The sequence below is a fragment of the Protomyctophum bolini genome (genome assembly GCF_963924005.1).
Source record: "Protomyctophum bolini genome assembly, chromosome: 14".
Lineage (NCBI taxonomy): Eukaryota > Metazoa > Chordata > Actinopteri > Myctophiformes > Myctophidae > Protomyctophum > Protomyctophum bolini.
The window spans coordinates 18,987,646-19,008,973 of record NC_137875.1 but is presented as its reverse complement, the minus strand read 5'-3'; the positions used below and the strand labels follow the sequence as shown (position 1 = coordinate 19,008,973).

At 42.6% G+C, this 21,328-nt stretch overlaps 1 protein-coding gene across 12 annotated transcripts in view; it reads left to right on the top strand.

Moving 5' to 3' along the window:
* The window catches only part of golga4 (golgin A4), a 35,719-nt gene that overhangs the window by 2,805 nt on the left and 11,586 nt on the right, over positions 1–21,328 (top strand). For 4 of the 12 annotated variants that reach the window (XR_013965320.1, XR_013965321.1, XM_080782660.1 and 1 more), the window contains exons 3-20: positions 1,351–1,452; positions 4,145–4,213; positions 5,350–5,667; positions 6,447–6,494; positions 7,089–7,145; positions 7,494–7,592; positions 7,840–7,978; positions 9,415–9,605; positions 11,172–11,255; positions 11,628–11,775; positions 11,872–12,026; positions 12,503–12,646; positions 14,007–14,105; positions 14,198–14,353; positions 14,855–18,435; positions 18,587–18,708; positions 19,251–19,381; positions 20,534–20,620. Coding sequence is in view for 10 of the 12 variants with exons in the window: in XM_080782660.1 (XP_080638786.1) it covers positions 1,351–1,452; positions 4,145–4,213; positions 5,350–5,667; positions 6,447–6,494; positions 7,089–7,145; positions 7,494–7,592; positions 7,840–7,978; positions 9,415–9,605; positions 11,172–11,255; positions 11,628–11,775; positions 11,872–12,026; positions 12,503–12,646; positions 14,007–14,105; positions 14,198–14,353; positions 14,855–18,435; positions 18,587–18,708; positions 19,251–19,381; positions 20,534–20,620 (5,730 nt within the window). In the remaining 2 variants the exon portion in view is untranslated. Of the gene's footprint in view, positions 1–1,350; positions 1,453–4,144; positions 4,218–5,349; positions 5,668–6,446; positions 6,495–7,088; positions 7,146–7,493; positions 7,593–7,839; positions 7,979–9,414; positions 9,606–11,171; positions 11,256–11,627; positions 11,776–11,871; positions 12,027–12,502; positions 12,647–14,006; positions 14,106–14,197; positions 14,354–14,854; positions 18,436–18,586; positions 18,709–19,250; positions 19,382–20,533; positions 20,621–21,328 lie in introns of all 12 variants that reach the window. The other 8 variants (XM_080782662.1, XM_080782661.1, XM_080782658.1 and 5 more) reach the window with 7 other exon arrangements.

Genomic DNA, 21,328 nt, shown 5'->3' with positions numbered 1-21,328 from the left:
TACATTTAAAATGTGGCACGTGGAGCCAATTACTGTGCCTTTCACGGACAACATTAAAGTGCTTGATTTAAACCACTATCAAAGTCTCTGGTAGCAAACTAAAATTAATTGGAGTTATTGGACAGCCAACTAGTGCTCCACGGTTTTTGCTCAAATTTAGAAATGAGATCAGATAGATATCTGAATCTAGATCGCAATCTTTCAATTAATCGTGGAGCACTAATTAAGCCATAACGATAAACTTTCAAAGTAGCATGATTTATTTTTTCTTGACTGTAGGAGGAGCAGGCTAATCATGAAATCAGCCCTCAAAACCAGTTTTTCTGTCAAAAGCACAGGGAACTTTGATTGTAGACCCGATTACAGTATGTATATAAATTATTGATACATTTTCTTTCTCTCCAGTGAGTTGCTGCTGCGTCCCCCCCCCCCCCCCAGCCCCCCCCAACTCTGATCTCTATATGGACAAGTTAATAAAGGACTGGGTCTCATTACACGGTAGCAGACTACCAATGAAGTTGATAACATGGCTACATGTGGAGTCGGTTGTAATTTAGTCAATACATGTATACTATTTATTTTATTATATTTGGATGTTATGTTGTTTTGGCTGGTGCAGTAGACCTATCCCCTTTAGCGCTGCTCTTTCCATCTGGAAATGGTTTAGCTACATTTCAACCAGGCACTGACTGCCGTCTCCGGAGGTGAACCTTTTTTTTTTGGTCAACTCTCAACATTCTTCTTTCTCTCATCTCATCAGAAGTGCAGAGGCTCTGTCACCATCTGAAGCGTCCTCTTCTCTACCCTCACGTAGACGCTCGTATCATCACTGCACCTTTTTTTGATTTTCATCCTCCAGCTCTTAACCTTTTGACATCGCTGACACGGCCTTCTTGACAATTGTTGTTCTCGTTCAGGGTGCGGACATCTTGAATGCAGTGTAGTCCACACAGAAACAAAACCTAGCCATTTTGCTGTGACACGGGACTGTATACAGAGATGTCAAATTGTTATTCATAACATTGATCGATGTTGACTGGATGTTTCACCCCCCTTTCCTTCATTCCCTTTCACATGCTCTCTCTCTGTCTCTGTCTCTGTCTCTGTCTCTCTCTCTCTCTCTCTCTCTCTCTCTCTCTCTCTCCTTATGTGTCTCTTGTTCATCCTCGTCAGGCCAGGCTCTCTGTAGTGAATTACGGAAGGCCTGGCATGACGACAGCCCCACCTCAGCGCCGTTTTCACACTCACAGTGTTGTGTTTTTTTTTCTTTCTCATTGCTCTCTGTCTCCCCTATCTTCCTCTCTCCCTGACTCTTCTTCTCGTCCCGTTATACTGCACTGACGGGGTCAGATGCTGGCCGGGATGATAGCAGAGCCTGCTTTTCTGTCCGAGTATACTATCTTTGCTCTGGACCATTCAAAACGACCCAAAACGGCCCAGGTAGCCAGTGTGGTGAGTCTGTTCTCACGCCCCCCCCACCTGCCCCCTGCCCCCTGCTCTGCCTCCTTCAACTCCTCCTTTTCCCACAAGCTCCACCTCTTCCTCCTCCTCCTTCTGCCCGTGTTACTTCCTCGCATCTCAGCTCTTTCGTTGGGGACTAGGTAGAGGACTGTCGCCTCAGTAGTACGTGAAGACTGCTTGACCCCCCCTTCCCCCTCGCTCGCTCTCTGTCTTCCTTCCTGTTTGTTTTTGGATACTAGTAACTTGAAGGCATCTCACCTCTCTAGGCTAACCTTGCATCTAACGGGAGTGATGGATGGTTTGTCTTTTTATGGAATAGAAAAGCTTGTGTGCTTTCCTTCCGCCGTACGCCAGTTTATTTACTCTCCCTTCAGTTGTCCTTGGAAAAGATTATTACCTCCCCTCCATCCCCTTGTCCTTAAGGTTTTTAGCTGCTTGCCTTTTTAACCACTTAAGCCACTTTGTTTTATTTCCAAAAAATTGTGAAAGTATTCTATCTTTGAGCTGCCAATGCGTTGTGATGCATTGTGAGCTTGTAGCTTGTGGTATTTTCTTTTGGACATTTTTGAAAATGTTCACCTATAAATAATGGCATTCCCAGAATAGTGGGTTAATGTGGTTAAAACTCCCAACAACCTCCTGTTCATTATGTTTGTTGACTGATGGTTTTTCCCCTGGCAATATATACATTGTTTATTTGGAGAGCTGTTGAAGTTTGTTTTTTACAAGTTGCAGTCTTTGAGCTGTGGGGGAAAAAAGAGTTCTTGTACGTATATTTGCGAACAAACAGTGCCCTAAGCCACCTGCACTTACTGTATGAAGCTCGTATCATAAACCAGGCAGATTTTGTGGTGACATGGGTGGAGTCTAAAAGCAGGCTCAGGGAACGTAAAACCTAATTAAAATAAAATAAATGTTTGTTTATGCAAACTTCACATCAATAGTACTTGGCACTACTACAACTTTTCATGCAATGGCTGGGCTTTATAATGCCTGTGATGTCATGGGCTCTATTAAGTAAGTTATTACTAGCAGTAGTTTGTGTTTTCCTAAGGTCAGAGTCCACATGTAAATGTCGTCAATGTTTACTGAACTCCATTAAGGCCATGTGTAATATGGGCTTATCTAAGTCATTGTCTGAGGAGGACCTTTCTCAACTTGAGCTTCAGTCAATCATCTTTCAAGGAAAGGCATGTTTTCCAAGTTATATCCTCCTTCTTGCATTATAGTGCATATATACATTGTAATGATCATTACGCCATGCATAATAGTCTGGATAATTTGCATATTGAGATGCAAGAACGTTATCTTCACTTAAAAGCCCCTTATGTCTCCCAAATTAGCCACGGTCTCTCTCTGTCATGTTTCATCACCATGTTATCACAATGTCGTCATTGCCACAGCTGATCAAATCCTGCCCTGGAGGAGTGTAGTGTAATGAGGTTTAATTTCATCACAATGGCATTGTAGCTCAAAGACATTAGCCAAATTTATCTGCCTCATTGTGTTATCCTCAGCATGGGAAATGTTAAGATGTGTTGTCAATTTTCTGGCACAACAAAGGTACGTTATATATATTTCTTTCTTTTACATTTTTTACTTTTAAATATTTTCGAATGGACCGCCCGTATTTATGCCATGGACCACTAGTTGTCTGTGGAGCACTGGTTGAGAAACAATGGTATAAATCACATCCAGTAACTGCCCACAAGGCTGCTTAAAAACCCTGTTGAGCCATGTCTTGAGAATGACTTACCAATGTCAAGCCTTAATTCATTGATGTAGTTTTGTTGTAAAGAGAAGAGTGTGGCCTTTGGTTTAGAATTAGATCACTAATGGGCAGTTCATTTTCACTCGGGCACTTTTATTTGACTGCAGACAAAGCCAAACAAAGCATGACCAGCTCATTAGTGGGTTAATGGCCACATCGGATGAGTTAGTTACCAAAAGATGTCTTGGAGGGGAAACGATCTAACAACAAGGGTGAATCCTGTGTGAAGTAGATGCTGTCTGTAATGATTTTAAATGAGCCTTCTTTTAATCTGTTCTATGTATCCATTCACATAAAGTTCTGGTAGTGCTTAAGAGGCCATGGCAAGCAGTTTGCCTCTGCCTACAATAGGAATCTTAACAGAGCCTTTAACTTCCATTGTAAACGATAGAAAAATAGGATTTGCGTATAATGTTTTTATTAGAATCACCTAGGGAAAAATAGTTTGGAGTTGGACAAGGGAGGAAATTAATCTGCTAACTCTAACCCTGCTTGTAACAACTCGGCTCAACCAACTACGCTGCCTAATATTTTCACACACTTCTGTTATGTCTCTGTGCTGTTGCAGTTCTGCTGTGTACACTACCACCAACTAAGCACATTTACTTCAAGCATCGGCTCCTTTAATTGAGTTTGACTATTTTGTTCTGACCTCATGACTATTCAATCGAATAGTGTTTTTAACCCCCTTTTTTGTTTAATGTACTGTAGAGATGCCTTCGTTTGTGTATTTTAACCCCTGTGTTTTTTCCAAGTTGCATGAGGGTACCCATTGCCCCTGAATTGCTCCCAGCAATACTAATATTGCTCCCTGCAGAGTAATCAGGGAGTGACTCAATGGGTGTGGATGACTAACTGGCTCGCAGTCTCTCCCTGGAGCAGAGTTCTCATTATTGTCTTGTCATTCTACAGAATGACTCTAAAGGAGTACCCAGGTCTCCAAGAGTCAGCATCAATGGAGATGGACTTGTTTCTCCCCAGGCAAGTTTTTTGAGTGGTGCAACCACTCCTACAATCAGCAATGTCCATGTACCTACCTGTGTGTACACCTGTGTGTATGAGCCTGAGTATGTTACTGATTTATACCAGTAGGGGGCGGCAGAAACAGAGGGAGGGGTAGTGCTGTGTAATGACAGAGAGAGAGAGAGAGAGAGGGGGGGGGGGGGAATTGCACCACTCAGTTCACACGTGTGTGATTTTTTTTTTATTATTTTCTTCATAGTTACGTGTGTGTGTGTGTGTGTGTGTCACAGCCCGGAGAAACCATAACAGATTGATTCTAGTATTGTAACATTCACTTTATTTGTTTATTTAGACGGGACAATGCATATTAATTGACATTTCATAAATGCAATATAAATACAGCGGATTTAGCAAAAATGCTAATTCTCATCCGCAGTCCCTGCATATTTGAAAACAAGCAAACAGTAGAAAACAGAGCATTAAAAACATACACAAGGAAAAGATGAGAACAGATAACAGATAAACAGACAGATTCAATAAAGTGTATATAGACACATCAGATTGAGAGGTAGGTTACTTTAAAATGACAACTGATAGGATTCTGAAGCCACCATCAGTCATGTGCAGTTCCCCGACAATAGATCTTCATAGATTCATCACTTTATAACGGCCTGTCAGACTCATTATCATTCCTAACTCACCAAACCCTATGAAAAATTCCACTTTTCCTTTTCAGAATGCAAGTTATCTTCGCCATAGCAAAACACTTCCCTGAGTCATTGACCCAGCCAATGTCTCTGAATAATCTTCCATGATAATGTGATTGAACAGTTTGCTTGGAGTAAACACTTCCTTAACAGTTTGCTTATTCCTTAATGTGACATTTTGGTCGGGTATAAGGATATAACTCATAAATAAACATTTAAGGATCAAGAGGTAGCTTTAATTTATGAGATCTCACGCGAAAATGTCACAATTTCTTGGCAATCCCTCATACTGTGGAAAAACTCCCCAGGCAAGTTGAACAACACTCTCCCACTCTCTTCAATAAAGCTGTCACTGAAATTAATGTTTAAACATGGTTGCTGCGGTATTGAACTGTCGAAATGTTTTGATGGATTTTACATTTATTTTTGTCAATTAATGATCCTTAGCGAGAGGAGCCCCCGTCGTTTGCACAGAAGATGCAGCTGAAGGTGCCATCGGTGGAGTCTCTCCTTCGTGGCGGAGCGAGCCGGGCAGAAAGTCTCTTCCGCTCCCCGTCTAAGGAGAGCCTCGTCCGCAGCTCGTCCCGCGACTCGCTCACCCCGTTGGCGGACGGCGAGGCCCCGTCGTACGATCCCCCTTCGGACATCGAGAGCGAGGCAGAGGAATCGCCGGGAAGCGCCGAGGCCATGTCCAAAGAGCAGCTGATGCATCGCATGCACCGCGTGGAGAGGAGCCTGGCGAACTACAGAGGGAAGTACTCCGAGGTGAGGCCCACGTAGACCTAGTCATTCTCAACCTTTTTCATTTCAACGGCCCCCAGTTTGATACGCATTAGGGCCACGCCACAGACCCCCACTTGATACAATTTTTATCTCTGGGAACCCATTCGATAGTAGACTGTAAAATCGTCAGTGTTAATTGAAAGGATATATACTTATATAGAAAAAGAAATAATTGAGGGGCGCTAGCCCCTTCTATGACCAGCTTTGTGTGTTTGTGTGAATCATAGCTATGATTTGTTTGGCTGATCATGGAATTGAGGTGATGGCTGAGCAAAGTACGTATTGAGGATAAAAAGTGATAAATTGTGATTGGCCCGAAATGAGATGATGTACGTCAAACGATGACTTCACAGTTCACACAGGTGTGATTATTATTGAAACAAATGATGAAGCAACCATTGTGTTGCAGATATTGCACACTGTTTCAAAATACATGATTGTTCCCTTATCTTATACAGTAGATTTGATGGTGAATTTGTCTGTGGCTCCTTTAATTCAGAGAGAGAAGAGAAACATTTGTACACTTAGAGACTTGTAAGGGTACATCTGGTTCCTCCAAACTATCAGTCATAGTGGAGAGTTGGAGACCTCCTGTAACGCCCCCAAGGACCCCTGGGGGTCCCTGGACCCCATGTTGAGAACTAGCAACATAAGATAAGCACTGCCCCGACATCCACCTTTCACCCCTGGAGATGAAGAGAGCTGATTTATAATCTTGTCTTCCATCCATTCCACTCACTCCCTTTTTTGTTTTCATGCAGCTGGTTACGGCATACCGAACAGTGCAACGAGATAAAGAGAAAACCCAGGTAAGTGTTTTTTTTAGTGCATGTGTGACATTGAAACATCACAAGCTTTAAATCAAGTGGTTTTCAAACTATTTGCGCTTGACCCTGAAGAAGGCAAAGAAAAGTTGGTTTAATAAGGTTTCTAGCATCGTGACTACGAGCTGTGCGGCCTCTTTTTATCTCCAGCTTCAGTTCAGTACCACCTTCCTCTGATTTCTAAATCCCTTCACCCCCTGCAAGAGAAACCCCAAGCTAGAATTTTATGTTCTGAATTATTATTATTATTATAATTATTATAAAATGATTTAAAAAATAAATAAAACGCATATTTGATAATAAGGATTGCTTTCAAAAGTGTCGATTCAACAGTTGTGCTAGCCAAGGGTTTGATTTTAATGGTGAACAAAAAGTTTATCAATGTTTTTTCATTAAACATGGCAGTAAAAAAAATCCACTCTTTCAAATTCACTGTACCTCCGCATACTCCCATTTGAGAAACACGTAAATTACAGTGTCAAAGTTGGTGTGCATGTTATTCAGGTTAGAAATATATTATCATCATCAACCAATATGATGTAAATGTTCTCATTTATTTTTCACAAACTACGCTTCCAGGTCATCCTTAGTCAGAGCCAAGATAAATCTCTCCGCAGGATCGGGGAGCTGAGAGAGGTAGGCAACACAGTTTGATTATTGTTGTTTCACTGGGTCAATATGTCGACCTTGTGTTTCTCCTTCTGGCCATTGAAGCAGGCACGGGCTAAATTTAGTCAGAATGAGTGCAGCCACTTTGCCATTTTGGTTTAAAAGCTTTCTGGAAGCTAGAATCACTGCAGAGAAGCACTCCTAAACTTGGGACTTTGAGATTACATTACAGCCCAAAGAGTGTCAACAGAGCTAAAAAAAAAAAACCCTTTATCTGAAACAATGAACTGCTTTAATTCCAGGTTCAGGTTACATTTTAACATTAAAATGTTAATGTCAAAGGTTTGACATTTGAATGGTTTTGATGGTCTGCAGGAGCTGCAAATGGATCAAAAGGGCAAGAAACATTTACAAGAAGAGTTTGATGCCACCCTGGAGGAGAAAGATCAAATGATCACAGTTCTCCACACTCAGGTACTGTAGGTAGGGAGGGGTATGTGCGTTTCTAGAAAGTGAGTATTAACAAATTAGATTAATTAAACTGTCTGGAATTGTGTCATGCATTCACCTGACTTGATGGTAGAAGAGACTAATAGATAATTTGTACTTTGTCATTGTCATAATATGACAATGACAAATGAGTTTTTTTGCAACTCATGGGTTATCGAGTAGAAACTAGTATAAATTAGACTTAACATTGACTGTGTTTATCTTCTGCCAGGTTGCTTTGTTAAAGAAGCGAGTCAAGGGTGTCGTCCCACTGGAGGGGGAGGCGTCTCCGTCTGAAGATGGCGTGGATTCAGCGTCGGTCCCTCAGAGTCCCTCGAAGGAGCCAGGGGCAGAGGCTGCATTTTCTGAGGGTATGCATGCATTCATGTTTAATATAATGACACTATGCAAATGTGATAGTATGCTCTATATACTATCACTGTCGGGGGGAAACTGTCCAAAACTAATTTTCCTCCTCATGAAATGGAAAAACGAACCTGTGTTCCAATGGTTCTAGTGTAGTTATTACAACATCAGTGTACGGGTGGGCGATATGGAATGGAAAAATATAATATCACGGTACTGCAAATCATAGAACTGTATCATGATATATACGATATCTCTTGACAAGGCATATCGTGTAGACATTGTATCGCCTCGCCATTATATATCGCCCACCCCTACATCATCAGTGTAATACAATTAGGGAGAGACTGTACTGTACTGTATATATAAATTACATATAAATGTGCAAATGAGGCATTATACGTACGTGCAGGGTTTAAGTGGTTATTTAATTAAAAAACAACAATATGTAAAAAGACCTGGATCTTTTAGTTCTTTGTTTTGGTCAGTGGTGGAAAGTAACAAAGTACTTTTACTTAAGTACTGTACTTAAGTACAGTTTTGAGGTATTTTTTACTTTACTTGAGTACTTTCAATTTACAGTACTTACTCTACTACATCTCAGAAGCAAATATTCTACTTTTACTCCACTACAATTATTTGACAACTTTAGTTACTAGTTCACTTTGCAGGTTTTGATTATTATAAGACATACATTAACCACTTAAGAACTATATACATGATTTTGGTCATTCTACAAGATTGCAATGCGTCGCATTGTGAGCTTGTAGATCTGCTATATTCAAAATATTTTTATACATTTGAAAACTTAAAATGATACGTTCTGCACAATGAGCACTTTCTACTTTCCGTACTTTTAAGTACATTTTTACACCAATACTTTTGTAACTTTTACGTTTTGCACTTTTAAGTAATTGTTTTATTTCATTTGGGACTTCTACTTTGTATTTCTACATTGCAGTATTAATGCTTTTACTTAAGTCAGTGGTCAACCAGTGGTCCGGGTCCTTGAGGGGATTCCAGGTGGTCCCCAGCTAAATCATGGAGAGTTGGTAACCAAATGGACCCTTATAGATCTTTAACTCTTGAGAGTGTAAAATTAATATGGTTTAATTTTACACTCCCAACGGTTAAATTATTCTTAAACATCTGAATTACTTAATTTTCAAGTCTACACAATTAGAAAATGTAGAAGAATTGTTATTTTGTTATCAATGTTTGCCTGTTATCTCTCCTAAATACAGCATGGAATTGTGGATATGAGAGAGAGACTAAACCTCATCAAATGGTGGTCCGTGTCTAAAATGCAGAATAAATAGTGGGCCCTGGTATCAAAATGGTTGAAAACCACTGATTTTAAGTGAAGAATGTGAAGACCTTTTTTTCCCCCCAACCAATGTGTGTTTTCGGTAACCCATATGTCATTCCGTCCGTTGAGCAGAAGAGGGCAGCGGCGACCCGGCCAAGCTGGTGGAGACTCTGCAGAAGCGAGTGAAGAGGCAGGAGAATCTCCTGCAGAAGTGCAAGGAGCTGCTGCGCACGCACAAGGAGCGCAGCGGCCAGCTGGCCAGCGAGAACGACACCCTGCAGGAGCAGCTGCAGGAGAGACTGCAGGAGCTGGAGAAGACCAAGGTATATACCTCCTCGCCTCGCTGCCCGATGCTTATCACAACCACCGCCACCGCATGCCGCATGGCACAACAGCAGCGCTGGCTGTTAAAATTGTTTACACAGGACTCCACGAACACTTTCTACCATATGGGAGTCATCAGTCATCAAACTATCATCTCGATCTCTATATATAATGTGTCATTATACTCATTACCGTCATCACCCATGAGATATTTTCAGAAGTACAACTTGAACCCAGCAACAAAAAAAATCTAAAATATCAAAGGAATTCTCGGGAGACAGCCAGTTAACTAGAAATTGATGTGGCGGTGAGCTATAATTATGAAGAGGTTTGATTAAAATGGGGCTGGGCCGCGATGCTGCGAATCAATGAGCAGTGTGTTTAGGCTAGTGATGTTGGGTTCTAAATCATCTGGCCGAGCCTTCATGGTCCATTGATAATGTGACTCCATTATCTCAGTGACACAGACGGTGGAATGCTGTGGTTCTCTGTCCGAGCCCCCAGATACTCTGGCCGAGCTCCACTCGGAAAGGGGTCAATGATGTCAACTTGACATGGCTGCGACAATTATTTAGCTTTGATTTCAAAACATTGTGCTTTGGTGGTATGACGGCGCAGATGGTTTCGACCATCTTTACTGTGACTTTTTTTGCAGCAACTGCTAACTGATTTTATGCAGTCGGTAAAAACCTGTGGTGTTGATGGACAGCAGATTTGCGTCTGTGCTCACAATTGTCATGCGTCTTGTGTGTTGCGCCTAGGCACTGTTTGGGAACAGAGCCTTTCCTGTTTAAGGAAGAGCAGAGGTTAACAGGCGCCTAGCCCTTCTAAGCAGCGTAGAGGCATCCTGGTGCTCTGTTCATCCCCTGCCTCAAACAAATACCCCATAAAACAGACCAGCTGTCTACAATTCCAGACTTTCACCTCAGGGATTTTGGAATGTATTAAGTGCGGTCTGGTTCATAGGACCCCATGTTTTTGGGGGTCTTACTCTTGATTTGTGTGTTAGTGTTTTTTGTTTAGCAGTGTTGTTGTCAAATCAATCATGTGAATGCCTGTGTGGAGCAATAGGAAGTTTACAGATTATAAATCTTTCTGTTGTTTTCTCTTTTTGTTTTTGCCATTTTACTGTCTTTTTGTACTTTAAATCAGTGGTTTCAGTTTTCATTATGGACACTCGTAGATCAAACGACCGGGAAGAGATGTCAGCCTTATGTTTGGTTTCTTGATAACCACCGGTTAAAGGGCAGTGTCACGGAGACACAGCTACTACAGGCCACCGCTGCTAACCTGGGCTGTAATTTGGGTTACCATGTTGGTTTAGCTGGGGCTGCGTAGACGTTCTGCATGGCCTCTTTGTGGGCTAAGCCTTGTGGGTGGTACAGCATATGCAGACACTTTCTAGCTGGTCGTTAAAAGCTATGGGACATGGCCCACGGGACGGATGCCACTGATTTATAGAACACGCAACAATGGATCAATTCTTGCAATTGAATGCCCCTTTGTAAACAAGAGTGCTGCGTGATTACTGATTAACTGAACTTTTATGTTTCTATTTTTCATAGGAATTGCACACGACAGAGAAGACTAAGCTGATCACTCAGTTACGCGATGCCAAGAACCTCATTGAACAGCTGGAACAAGACAAGGTGAGTGAGGCGGGGTGTCTTTTTGGGGGAGGCTCCGGGTCACATCCTGATTGAGCGCGTCCTACAGAACATCTTGTCTCTGAACTATAGACTGTGTAAGGAGGTCGCAAAGCTTGCAGTCCCAGGTTGTTGCTCTTAAACTTTGACCCGCAGCTCTGCAGGATCCAGGCAGACACTCATGAGATCAATTTGAGGAATGTGGAGAGCTCCAAGAACTGTCTGATGCAATTACAGGCATAGAGTTTGACTTAGAAGTGTGAAGAACACAGACATCGCTCATCATGAGTTCATTTTCGGTGTTTCTGAATGTGTTCGCCCCCTTGTAGGTTAAAAAAATACATTTGTTTCTGCCACGGGTTGTCGTTCTTTTAGGGCATGGTCATCGCAGAGACAAAGAGGCAGATGCATGAGACTCTGGAAATGAAAGAGGAGGAGGTCGCTCAGCTCCGCTCCCGAATGAAGCAGGCGACGGCCCAGAGGGAAGAGCTGCAAGAGCAGAAAGAAAAGTCTGAGAAATCAGGTAAGCGGCACCATCCATCCGCTGCCTCCATTAAATAAATGTGTGTCGAAATGGCATTCGTGGGAGGGTAACGCCATGTTTCTCATCAAACTGTAGCCTTTGAGGAGCTTGAGCGGGCCCTGGGGGTGGCCCAGAGGGCAGAGGAGGCCCGTAAGCAGCTGCAGGTTCAGCTGGACGAGCAGGTGAAACAGGTGAAGAGGGAGCAGCAGGAAGTCCTGCGAGTCAAACAAGAGGTTGCTACGCTCATGAAGGTCAGGAGCTGAATTTTACATCAGTGGTTCTCAAACTTTTTCATGTCAAGGACCCCCAAATTGACACTATTAGCCCGGAATCAGAATTATTAGACTACACACTCTCCATCCCCACATCCTGAACTCTGGTCTGAAACAGAAGTCTGAGTCTTTCCATGTTCTTTTCCATGTTACTTTACTACTGTTTACTTTACTACAGTAGTAAAGTACGATTGTCGCGTATTGCTAGGACATATCCTTCCCCATTGAGCAGTGAAATTCATTATACTGTACACAAAAAGGTTACACTGACTGAATGAAAACATTACCCTTGGAGTTTCATAATTATTGATATTTGTATTAAATATTTATAATGCCAGTTACCAACATCAGTTGGATATCAGGGAACGTTCATGTGTATAATGGTACTAGTGATCATAGAAAGCTTCCGTGAGAGAAATTCAGCACCATGCACTCTGGTTATACACCCATAACAGGACACTGCCAGTACAACACTTTCCATCGACAGCCTTAGACGGGGAAACACCGGCCGATGCACAGCCACACCAGAACATGCTCTCGACCCCCCAGGCTCCAAAACACGCACATTGGACAGAACTTTTCTCCACACTGCTGTCCAGGTGTGGAACAGCCTACTAGAGCATGTAGTGGACTCCATCACAGACCAATCAACCAATCAATCAATCAATCAATCAATCAATCAATCAAGCAAGCCTTTAAACGCAGAGTTCATAGACATCTCCTGACCTCCACTCACACTGAGGTCACATTCATTTCTCACCTAATACTTCGGTAGACTCAATGCGTATGGGTGGAGAATTTGGGATTCTTGCATATTTAATTTTCTGCGGTTTGCCTTCACTGTCATCCGCAGCAATTGGAAACGCAGCAGGGGGGACCTTTATCAATGTGTTCCATTCATAAACTAGCCTACACAGTGAAATCTATGGTGATAAAATTATACTCATAACGCATGTGTCGTGCCGTCTGGGACTGGACCCCCCCCCCCCCCCCCCCCCCTCTCTCTCTTGCTCTCTCACTATACGCACGCAGCCACACACTGTTCTTCTGGGCATGGAGGCACAGCGCTGAGCGCACTGATATAATAGACAGCAGCGCAAAATGTTTACACGTTTATTGAGATGAAAGTTCCTACTCCCCACTAGTCCCCACACAGTGACAGCACTCCATGTTTACGGCACGCACAGACAGAATATTCTGTAGGCTATAATACTATTACACTGCACTGCAGTGTTTTCTTAAGCAATTGATTAATGTACTCGTCCTCATTTCAATCAGGGCTCATTTCGATCAGGGCTTCAGTCTCCTCATTCGACCACGTCTATCCACGGTAACGGGACATCTTTGCGCTGCGTAAAATATGCCTTCTCCGTCTCCAACTGTGTTCAGCTCCTCACCCGCCACATTGTTTGCTTCATTTCCTTTATTTACTGCGGATTGCATTCACACCTGCACCGAATCGTAATCAAGTGCGATTGGAAGCGAAGTGAAACCCCCGCTTTTGCTCAGAGTATAATGCGGTTCTTTGATACGCATTACGATTCGAATGAGCCTTCACACCTGCCAAACGAAGTGCACTTTCTGAAAATGCGCAGCAGGATTCGTTTTAATCGCAGGAAAGCTCTCTGGTATGAATGTGACCTGACTGTTGAGCTGCAGTGAACCATTTGATTGGCCATTGGCTATTGTTCACAATTGCATCGAAAGAAAATTAAAAAATAAAACCACTTAACCCATTAAGAGCTGAGATTCTAAAACATTACACACATTTTCAGATAATTTTTTTCAATAGCCAAAGTATAAATTAGTGCTTTTTAGCTCAAATCTAAAATGACACGGATGCTTTCCCAGTTTTAATGGGTTAAGGCCTATTTCAAAAATAGCCACAATGCTATAACATTAACATTAATATTTCTATGGTTCTAATGTATTTCACATTCTGTATGTATTTTGATGTAGAAATCATCAGAGGAGACGGAGGCACGAATGGAAAGATTACACAATGAAACTCTGGCTGAGAAGGAAGAGGAGATGAATGCCAGAATCAAACAAGCCATGGTGGGTATTGAAAATAGAATTTGAGTGTACTTATAGTGTATTATACAGTACATTTCCTCAAATGACAACTTGTTTGATTCGATTTGGTTTAGGAGCAATGCAAAGAGCAGTTTTCTCAGACGGAGAAGGAGCGAGAACAACAGACTGCTCTGGCTCTAGAGGCCGCCGAACTGCAGAAGGCCGCTCTGGAGGCAGAGGCCGAGGACAAGATGAAGGCCATGCGCTTAGAGCTGGAACTCACAAGAACTGTGAGTCTTGGAATTTTACAATATTGGGCATGGCAGTGGGTGTGATTTTCAGGTTCCACTGAAAGATCGGGCATTCATTTTTCCCATAGAGATTAATGCAAATATTGATTATTTTAAGTCTAGAATCAAGCTATCCAGGATCCTGGTGATTCATGACCATAAAACCTTTGATTCTGTGAAAAGAAATATTGAATATTTAATTATATTATATACTACATTTAAATACCCTTTGTTTAGCGGTTTTATTTCTTCCTTTTTCACAGAATCAAAGGTTTTATGGTCATGATTCACCAGGATGCTGGATGGCTTTATACTAGGCTTAAAATAATTTATTTTTGTAAATCTCTATGGAAAAGAATGAATGGCCGATTTTTCAGTGGAACCAGAAAACCACGCCCACTGTTATGCCCTATTATTTTATAACAAACTTCTCTTTTTCGTGCTTTGTAACTAGAAGGATTTTTTACATGTTATTGCAATAACCCCACTGTCTGATTGCAGAGAATACTAGAGCTTGAGAGCTCTCTGCAAACGGGCTCCCAAGACGGAACCGCTCTGTCCCAGGAATCCTCCTGTCAGTTGGAGGAGCTGAAGTCCAAGCACAAGGAGCAGATATCTGCATTAGAGGAAGCTCGCCAGCAGCAGCTGGATGCCTTAACCCAGCAGCACCTTACTGCTCTGGATGACCTCAGAGACACACACAGAGCAGAGGTGGAGGCCATCCTGAAAGAGAGAGAGCTAGGGTTCCAGGCCCATGTTGAAGACATGAACCAGAAAATCTTGGAGAAACTGGACATAAAGCAGACCGAGTTGGAGGCACTTTCTGTGGAACTGGCCGAGGTGTTGAGCAGTAAGCAGCTTCTGGAGGAGAAGCACAAGATGGAGGTCGAGAATATCCATCAGATGCATGAGCATTCCCTGGGAGGACTGGAGAAAGCTGTGAAGGAGGAACTCAACACTGAAATCAATGCATTCAAGATTGTTCTCCAGGAGAAGGAAAAGCAGCTTGCTGAGCACAAACTCAAGGAAAATGCTATTCATGAGAAATCCAAGGCTGTTCTGCAAGACCTATCAGTCAAGGTTAAGGAGGTTGAGGAGCTGCGTGAGAGTTTATCTCAAGCCCAGTCTGAGAAGAAGACCTTTGAGAATGCGAATGCTCAGTTGCATGATGTCACAGAGGATCTGGCCAACTGCAGGAATGACTTGAAAGATATGGAGCAGCAGCTGGAGGTTACAAAGACGGAATACAAGCATAAAGAGGAGTCGCTTCTACAAAGGTTGAAGGATCTTCAAGAAATAGAGCAGCAGCTGCATCAGACGCAGAAGGAACTTGCTGAGAAAGAAAGATCACACACTGGAGAACTGAACAGTAAGCAAGAAGAAGAGAAGCAGCTACGGAAATGGGTCGACGATCAAAAAGCTGCCCAGGAGAGTACCATAAAAGACATGGAGGCGAAGTTGAAAGCACAGGATGCGAAGATGGACAAGTGGAAGCAGAAGGCCAAAGAAATGCAGGAGAAGTTCAAGAGGAAGCTTCAGGAGAGCGAAGAGTCTGCGAGGATGGAGCTTGCAAAGAAGGAGACGGAGCTGCAGCAAAAAGACCAACAGGTTCAAGAGAAGATTGTAGCGATGGCTCAGACAAGCTCTGAGGGTCTCAGCAGTGCCATGTCGGAGCTGCAGGACAACCATAAGGAGGAACTGGAGAAACTGCGGCATATCCAGAAGCAGGAGCTTGAGAAGCTGGAGCAACGTTGGCAGAAGAAGTTGGGACAACAGGAGGAGGACATGGTGGAGAAACATGCAAACACTTTGCAGGAGAAAGCCCAGGAACTGGACGAAGTCTCTCAGCAGCTTAGCAGGAGCAGAAAGGAGAAGGAGAAGGTATCACGTGCGATAAACGACTTGAAGGAGGAGCTGGCAATTCGAGAGACTACTGTACAGAAACTACAAGCGGAGCTAAAGGAAGCTGCATTTAAGCTTGAAAGTTTGTCTCAGTGTGAAGTGTTACTGAAGCAGCAAATGGAGTCAGTTGAGAGGAACCTGAATCAGGCTCTGAATGAAAGAAACACTCTCCAAGATGAGCTGAGCAGGACAGAAGAAGAGAACAGAGAGCGACTTAAGGCTTGGTCAGTTAAGTGTGCGGAAACTGAGAAGCAGGTTAAGACTTTAGAGGCTTCCAGATGTAAGGAGGTTGAGGACCTGCAGCGGAAACTTGAGGAGAGTGCTCAGGAGCAATTTGTTGTAATCAGTAACCAAATGGAGCATCACTGTAGGGAGTTTCAGGCTAAGGCAAATGAACTCAGTGAGAAAGTTGAGGGAAGGGTGCGAAATCTGAGAGACAGAGTGTTATGTAACCAGAAAAAGATGGGACATCTTAAAAACATTATCATCACTAAAGTAGACCGAATTTGCACTTTGGAGGAGAATCTCCGTCAGCAGACAGAAGAAAATAAGAATCTATGCAGTTCACTAGAGCAGATAACTGCTGAACTTAATGCTCACAAAGAGCATGTTGAAGCCTTAATGACAGAAAGGGACAGTCTGATAAAGGAGGCTGAGAATCACTCTCAGTCCATCTCTGAGAAAATCCTTAGCATTGAGCAGCTTAATGAAGAAAACAGAAGTATCTCAGACAGCGTGAAAAGCCACACGTTGCATATCAGTGACTTGGAAAGTATCATTAGCGATTTGAAAAACCAGCTAGTAAATAATCTAAGAGAGAAGGATGAAGCCATAACTCTGTTGAACCGACAGTATCAGGAAGAGAAACAGCAGATTATCACTCAAATGGAAGAGACCATTGGGAGGCTCGAACAAGAGAAACGGTCTACCATTCTCGACAATCAGTCCATCAGCAAGTCTGAGATGGACCAAGCCTTGAGCGAAAAGGAGCAGAAGGTGAGTGCACTTACCTTAGAGGTTGAAAGCTGCAACGGTAGAGTGTATGAGCTTCAGGGGCTGTTGGCCCTGAAGACAAAGGAGTGTGAACAGTTCGCCACTGACCTGAAGCAGCAGCACAGTATCAGGGAGAGTGAAAAGAGGGAGTTCACGGAACAGCTGCAACAGACCCAGGACCAGTCTTCCCAGAATGACCCTCTGGCGAAGGAGATTGAGGAAAAACTGCAGTCCCTGCTGAAAGAGAACCACGCCTGTAAACTAGATCTTGAAAGTCAGAAAGAAGAATTTGAAAAGATTAGAAATGAGATTCTTGAGAGCAAGGAGGAGAGTCTGAAGGCAACCGAAGTGAGACTGGCTACGGAGAGCGTCCAGAAAGTATCAGAACTCAAGAAGAAAGCAGAGCAGAAGATCAGTCATATTAAAAAGCAACTGACTTCCCAGGTTGAAGAAAAAGATCAGACCATCAAAGCACTTCAGGCCAGTTTGGAGGAAACGAGGAAGAATGAAGTCTCAAATGAACAACACATACAAATGTTAAAGGAGAAAGGACTAACCCTTGAAGCATCAATTGCCAAGCTTAAAGATGAGCAGGAGAAACAACTTGAACTGATTACGAGTGATGAACGAGTCAAGACGGAGAAGTCTTTAGAGGAGTTGAAAAACATCTATGAAGATAAGCTGTCATCATTACAAAGAGATGTAGCAAGCCAGGAGGTAGAACCGGATGAAACACACTCTATGTTGGAAGAAGTTAAGACAAAGCTTAGACAGGCCGAAGAGCAGAATGAGAAGCTTCTTGCTGAAATTAGTCACCTTAAAGAAGAACTGCTTGAGAAGAGTGCGCTGCTCGGTCAACATCGGGCAGCTATATCTTGCTTGGACAAGAATGGCCAGAATTCGGTAGAAGTGGAAGATGGGCTGGTATTGGAGCGTTGTAGTGCAGAGCAGACCAAGAGCTCCCTGGGAAAGGACACAGAGAACCTTTCTATGATGCAAGAAGAGGTGGACAGCGACTCTCCCGAGTCCTTAAGAAGGAAACTTGCCGATGTCAAGAACGAGAAGCAGAAGTTACAGAAAGACTTCACCCGGTTGCAGAAAGATATCCGATCTTTGAGAAAGGAGCACGAGCAGGACCTGGAATACATCAAGAAAGAATTAACTGAGGAGAATGACAACAAGCTAAAGTAAGTTTTCAATTAAATAAAAATAATCCATACATGCATACATACAAAAGTGAAACTTATCTATCAGATATGAAATTACAATTACATGTATAATTAATTTAATCTAATGACATTATTGTATTTATATCCCCTTTACCATGTCCCCTCACAGGCTTGAGATGGAAGATATGGAAATGAAGCAGCACTCTGCGATAAAGCAACTTCTGAGGGAATTTAACACACAAATGGCTTTGAAAGAGAGGGAGCTGGAAACATCAGTGAAAGAGACTATTGGTGAGTTGGAGAAAACTAAGGTCTGATTTATAAATCATTGTTGCACGTAAAAAATAGCAGATACCGGTATACAAGCTCACGGAACGCAGTTTGAAGATCCTCTATTTTCGATGCAACACAATGCACATTCAGCTAATTTACATTTGCAGTAATGGAGTACGCAAAGTGAAACTGAAAAGACTCATTGTTATGTTGTATTTGTTCCCTGTGATGAAAACAAATCAGCTGTGTGGCATGTCAGCTACACAGCTGCATTTGGAATACAATTCCAGGGAAATCAAAGTGAAAATGACTGAGCTGTTATGTTTAACAATAGCGTGCAACAAATACATGGAAACTGATTGAAAGGAAATATAATTGGCTTTTTTCTATATAATCCCACTAGGGTGGAACAAAGTCAAAGGATCATTGAATTAGTCTGAATTCTCCCCCTCCTCCTCCTCTCTGTGGTCAATTCATACTGCGCTCCAAGTGGTTTGGAATATGAATTTGGAGGCTGTATGTGCTAACTCTGGCTTGTGTTCACTTCCTCCTCGACACAGGGAAGGCCCAGTGTGTGGAGACAGAGCTCTTGAATTCCCATCGCGAAGAAGCCGGTCAGCTTCAGAAAGTCATAGCCCAGAAGGAGGACGATCTGCACAGAACAGTTAAGAAATATGAAGAAGTGTTGCAGGTACTTCATGAAGACTAGTGTAGTGCTCGTTTGGAGGGTGTGGCCGTTCGCACCCAGTGCCCGTTTGTAATTGTAACAGACTGATTGCTGGCCATTGGATGTGCTGCTGAAACCACTCATCATCATATCTACTTCACACTCGACACTCTGTCTTTAACAATACACCCGTCAAATGTGAGCATGATCGGTCGAACGGCCTACAGAGATTCTGTTAATTTATACTGTAGCTTTGGTTCAGTGCAGTGACCATTCGGGCATGACTGTTCTGAGAGCCATGCCCGTTTTTATTTCTTGATGATTACGGCTCAAGAACATTTTAAATCCAGTATCTCAAAATATTATGGCCAATCCAAAAAAGTATTTATAATACAAAAATGTCCAAGTATGCTTATTTATGCACTGAATACTTTGTCGGGCTCCTTTTACACAAATCACTTCAGCAGTTCAGTGTGGCATGGTGGTGATCAGCCTGTGGCACTTCTGAGGTATTATGGAATCCCAGGTTGCTTTGATAGCGACCTTCAGCTCATCTACATTCTCTTGACAATACAATATCCTATCAATTATCTAGTCTAGGGTACAGGGTACAGCTCAGGTGAGTTGGCTGGTCAATCAAGCACAGTAATATCAAGTTTTGGCATTGTGGCACTGGGCAGGTGCCAAGTCCTTCTATAAAAGCAAATCAGCATATCCATAAAGCTTGTCAGCAAACGTCCTATCTACTATCCTGGTAGATAGCTGTGTTGCTGGACTTGATCAAATATGATGACTTGATAAAACACACATACAGATATATATTAAAAATATATAAAAGTCTCCTCCCCCTCCAGGAAGAGAGATTCATGTCACTCCTCAAAGAGACGTTATCAGTACACAGCCTCCAACTACCTTCAGTTACAGTTTACCACACGTTGTATTTATCATGAACTCTTACTGTATGACTGGCATTTCAAACCTGACCACAGCAATAATTAAACACTCATCCCAAGAAAAATAAGCCAGACTTCCTTTCTTCACCGTCTCCAAACATAAATTAAAGTTGGGACATCTGAAACATGGTAATAGGCCGCTTGACTAGCATAGCTAAGCTGTGATGCTGAGATGAGACATTTACAGTAGGAAATGATTCACCCTTTGTTCTTCTATTTTCAGAGTCGAGAGACGGAAATGGGAGATCGAGTATGGCAGGTTCAGAAAGAACTGGAGGATTTGCAAGCCAGGGCCCATGGTGATTCTGAGGTAGTCCTTTTTTTCATCAATGCCATATTTACTCTATTCTGGGTCTCAATAATGACTGACATATTTGTACTTTGACTCCTATCAAATATAAATACTGTAGCTGTTACTGTGGTAAACGTTTCCTATATAGCCATCTAAGGTGATATATATTTTGTTGAAGCCAAGACCTATTTGCCTCAAAAATGGTCACATGTAGATGAAATTTCACTTGTGTGAACTTCTTGAACTCTCCTCACAGAAGGTTAGTTTTTGAATAGCGGAAGTCTGATCGAAGCATTACGGAGTCTGGAAAGCCAACCAAATGCAGAGGTGTTATTTCACCATAGCCCGAGGTCCTCCTAAGAGCCTTCATTATGTGGGAGTTCAAATCAAGTTGAACCGATTTAAATGTTGATATCCACTGTCCCTTTTGTCCTAATTCATAATTGAAGGATTCCGTCTAAGAGCTGCAAGACAGCTTGCTGACATGCTTTGCTCTGATCAGGCGTTTGCTTCAGTAATGTGGCAGGTCTCCAAAGCACGCCGGATACTATGAAGCTTATTTGAATCAGGCTGGAATGTTCTCCCTACAAAACCGGGAGTTTTTGAGGCAGCAGTCAGCCTCGACCCCTGTTACCAATTACGACCGTAAGAGGTGATCCTGACTGCTGGATTTATACTAAAGGGAAAAGCGCTCATACTGCCACAGAGACAGATAGGAGAAAACAC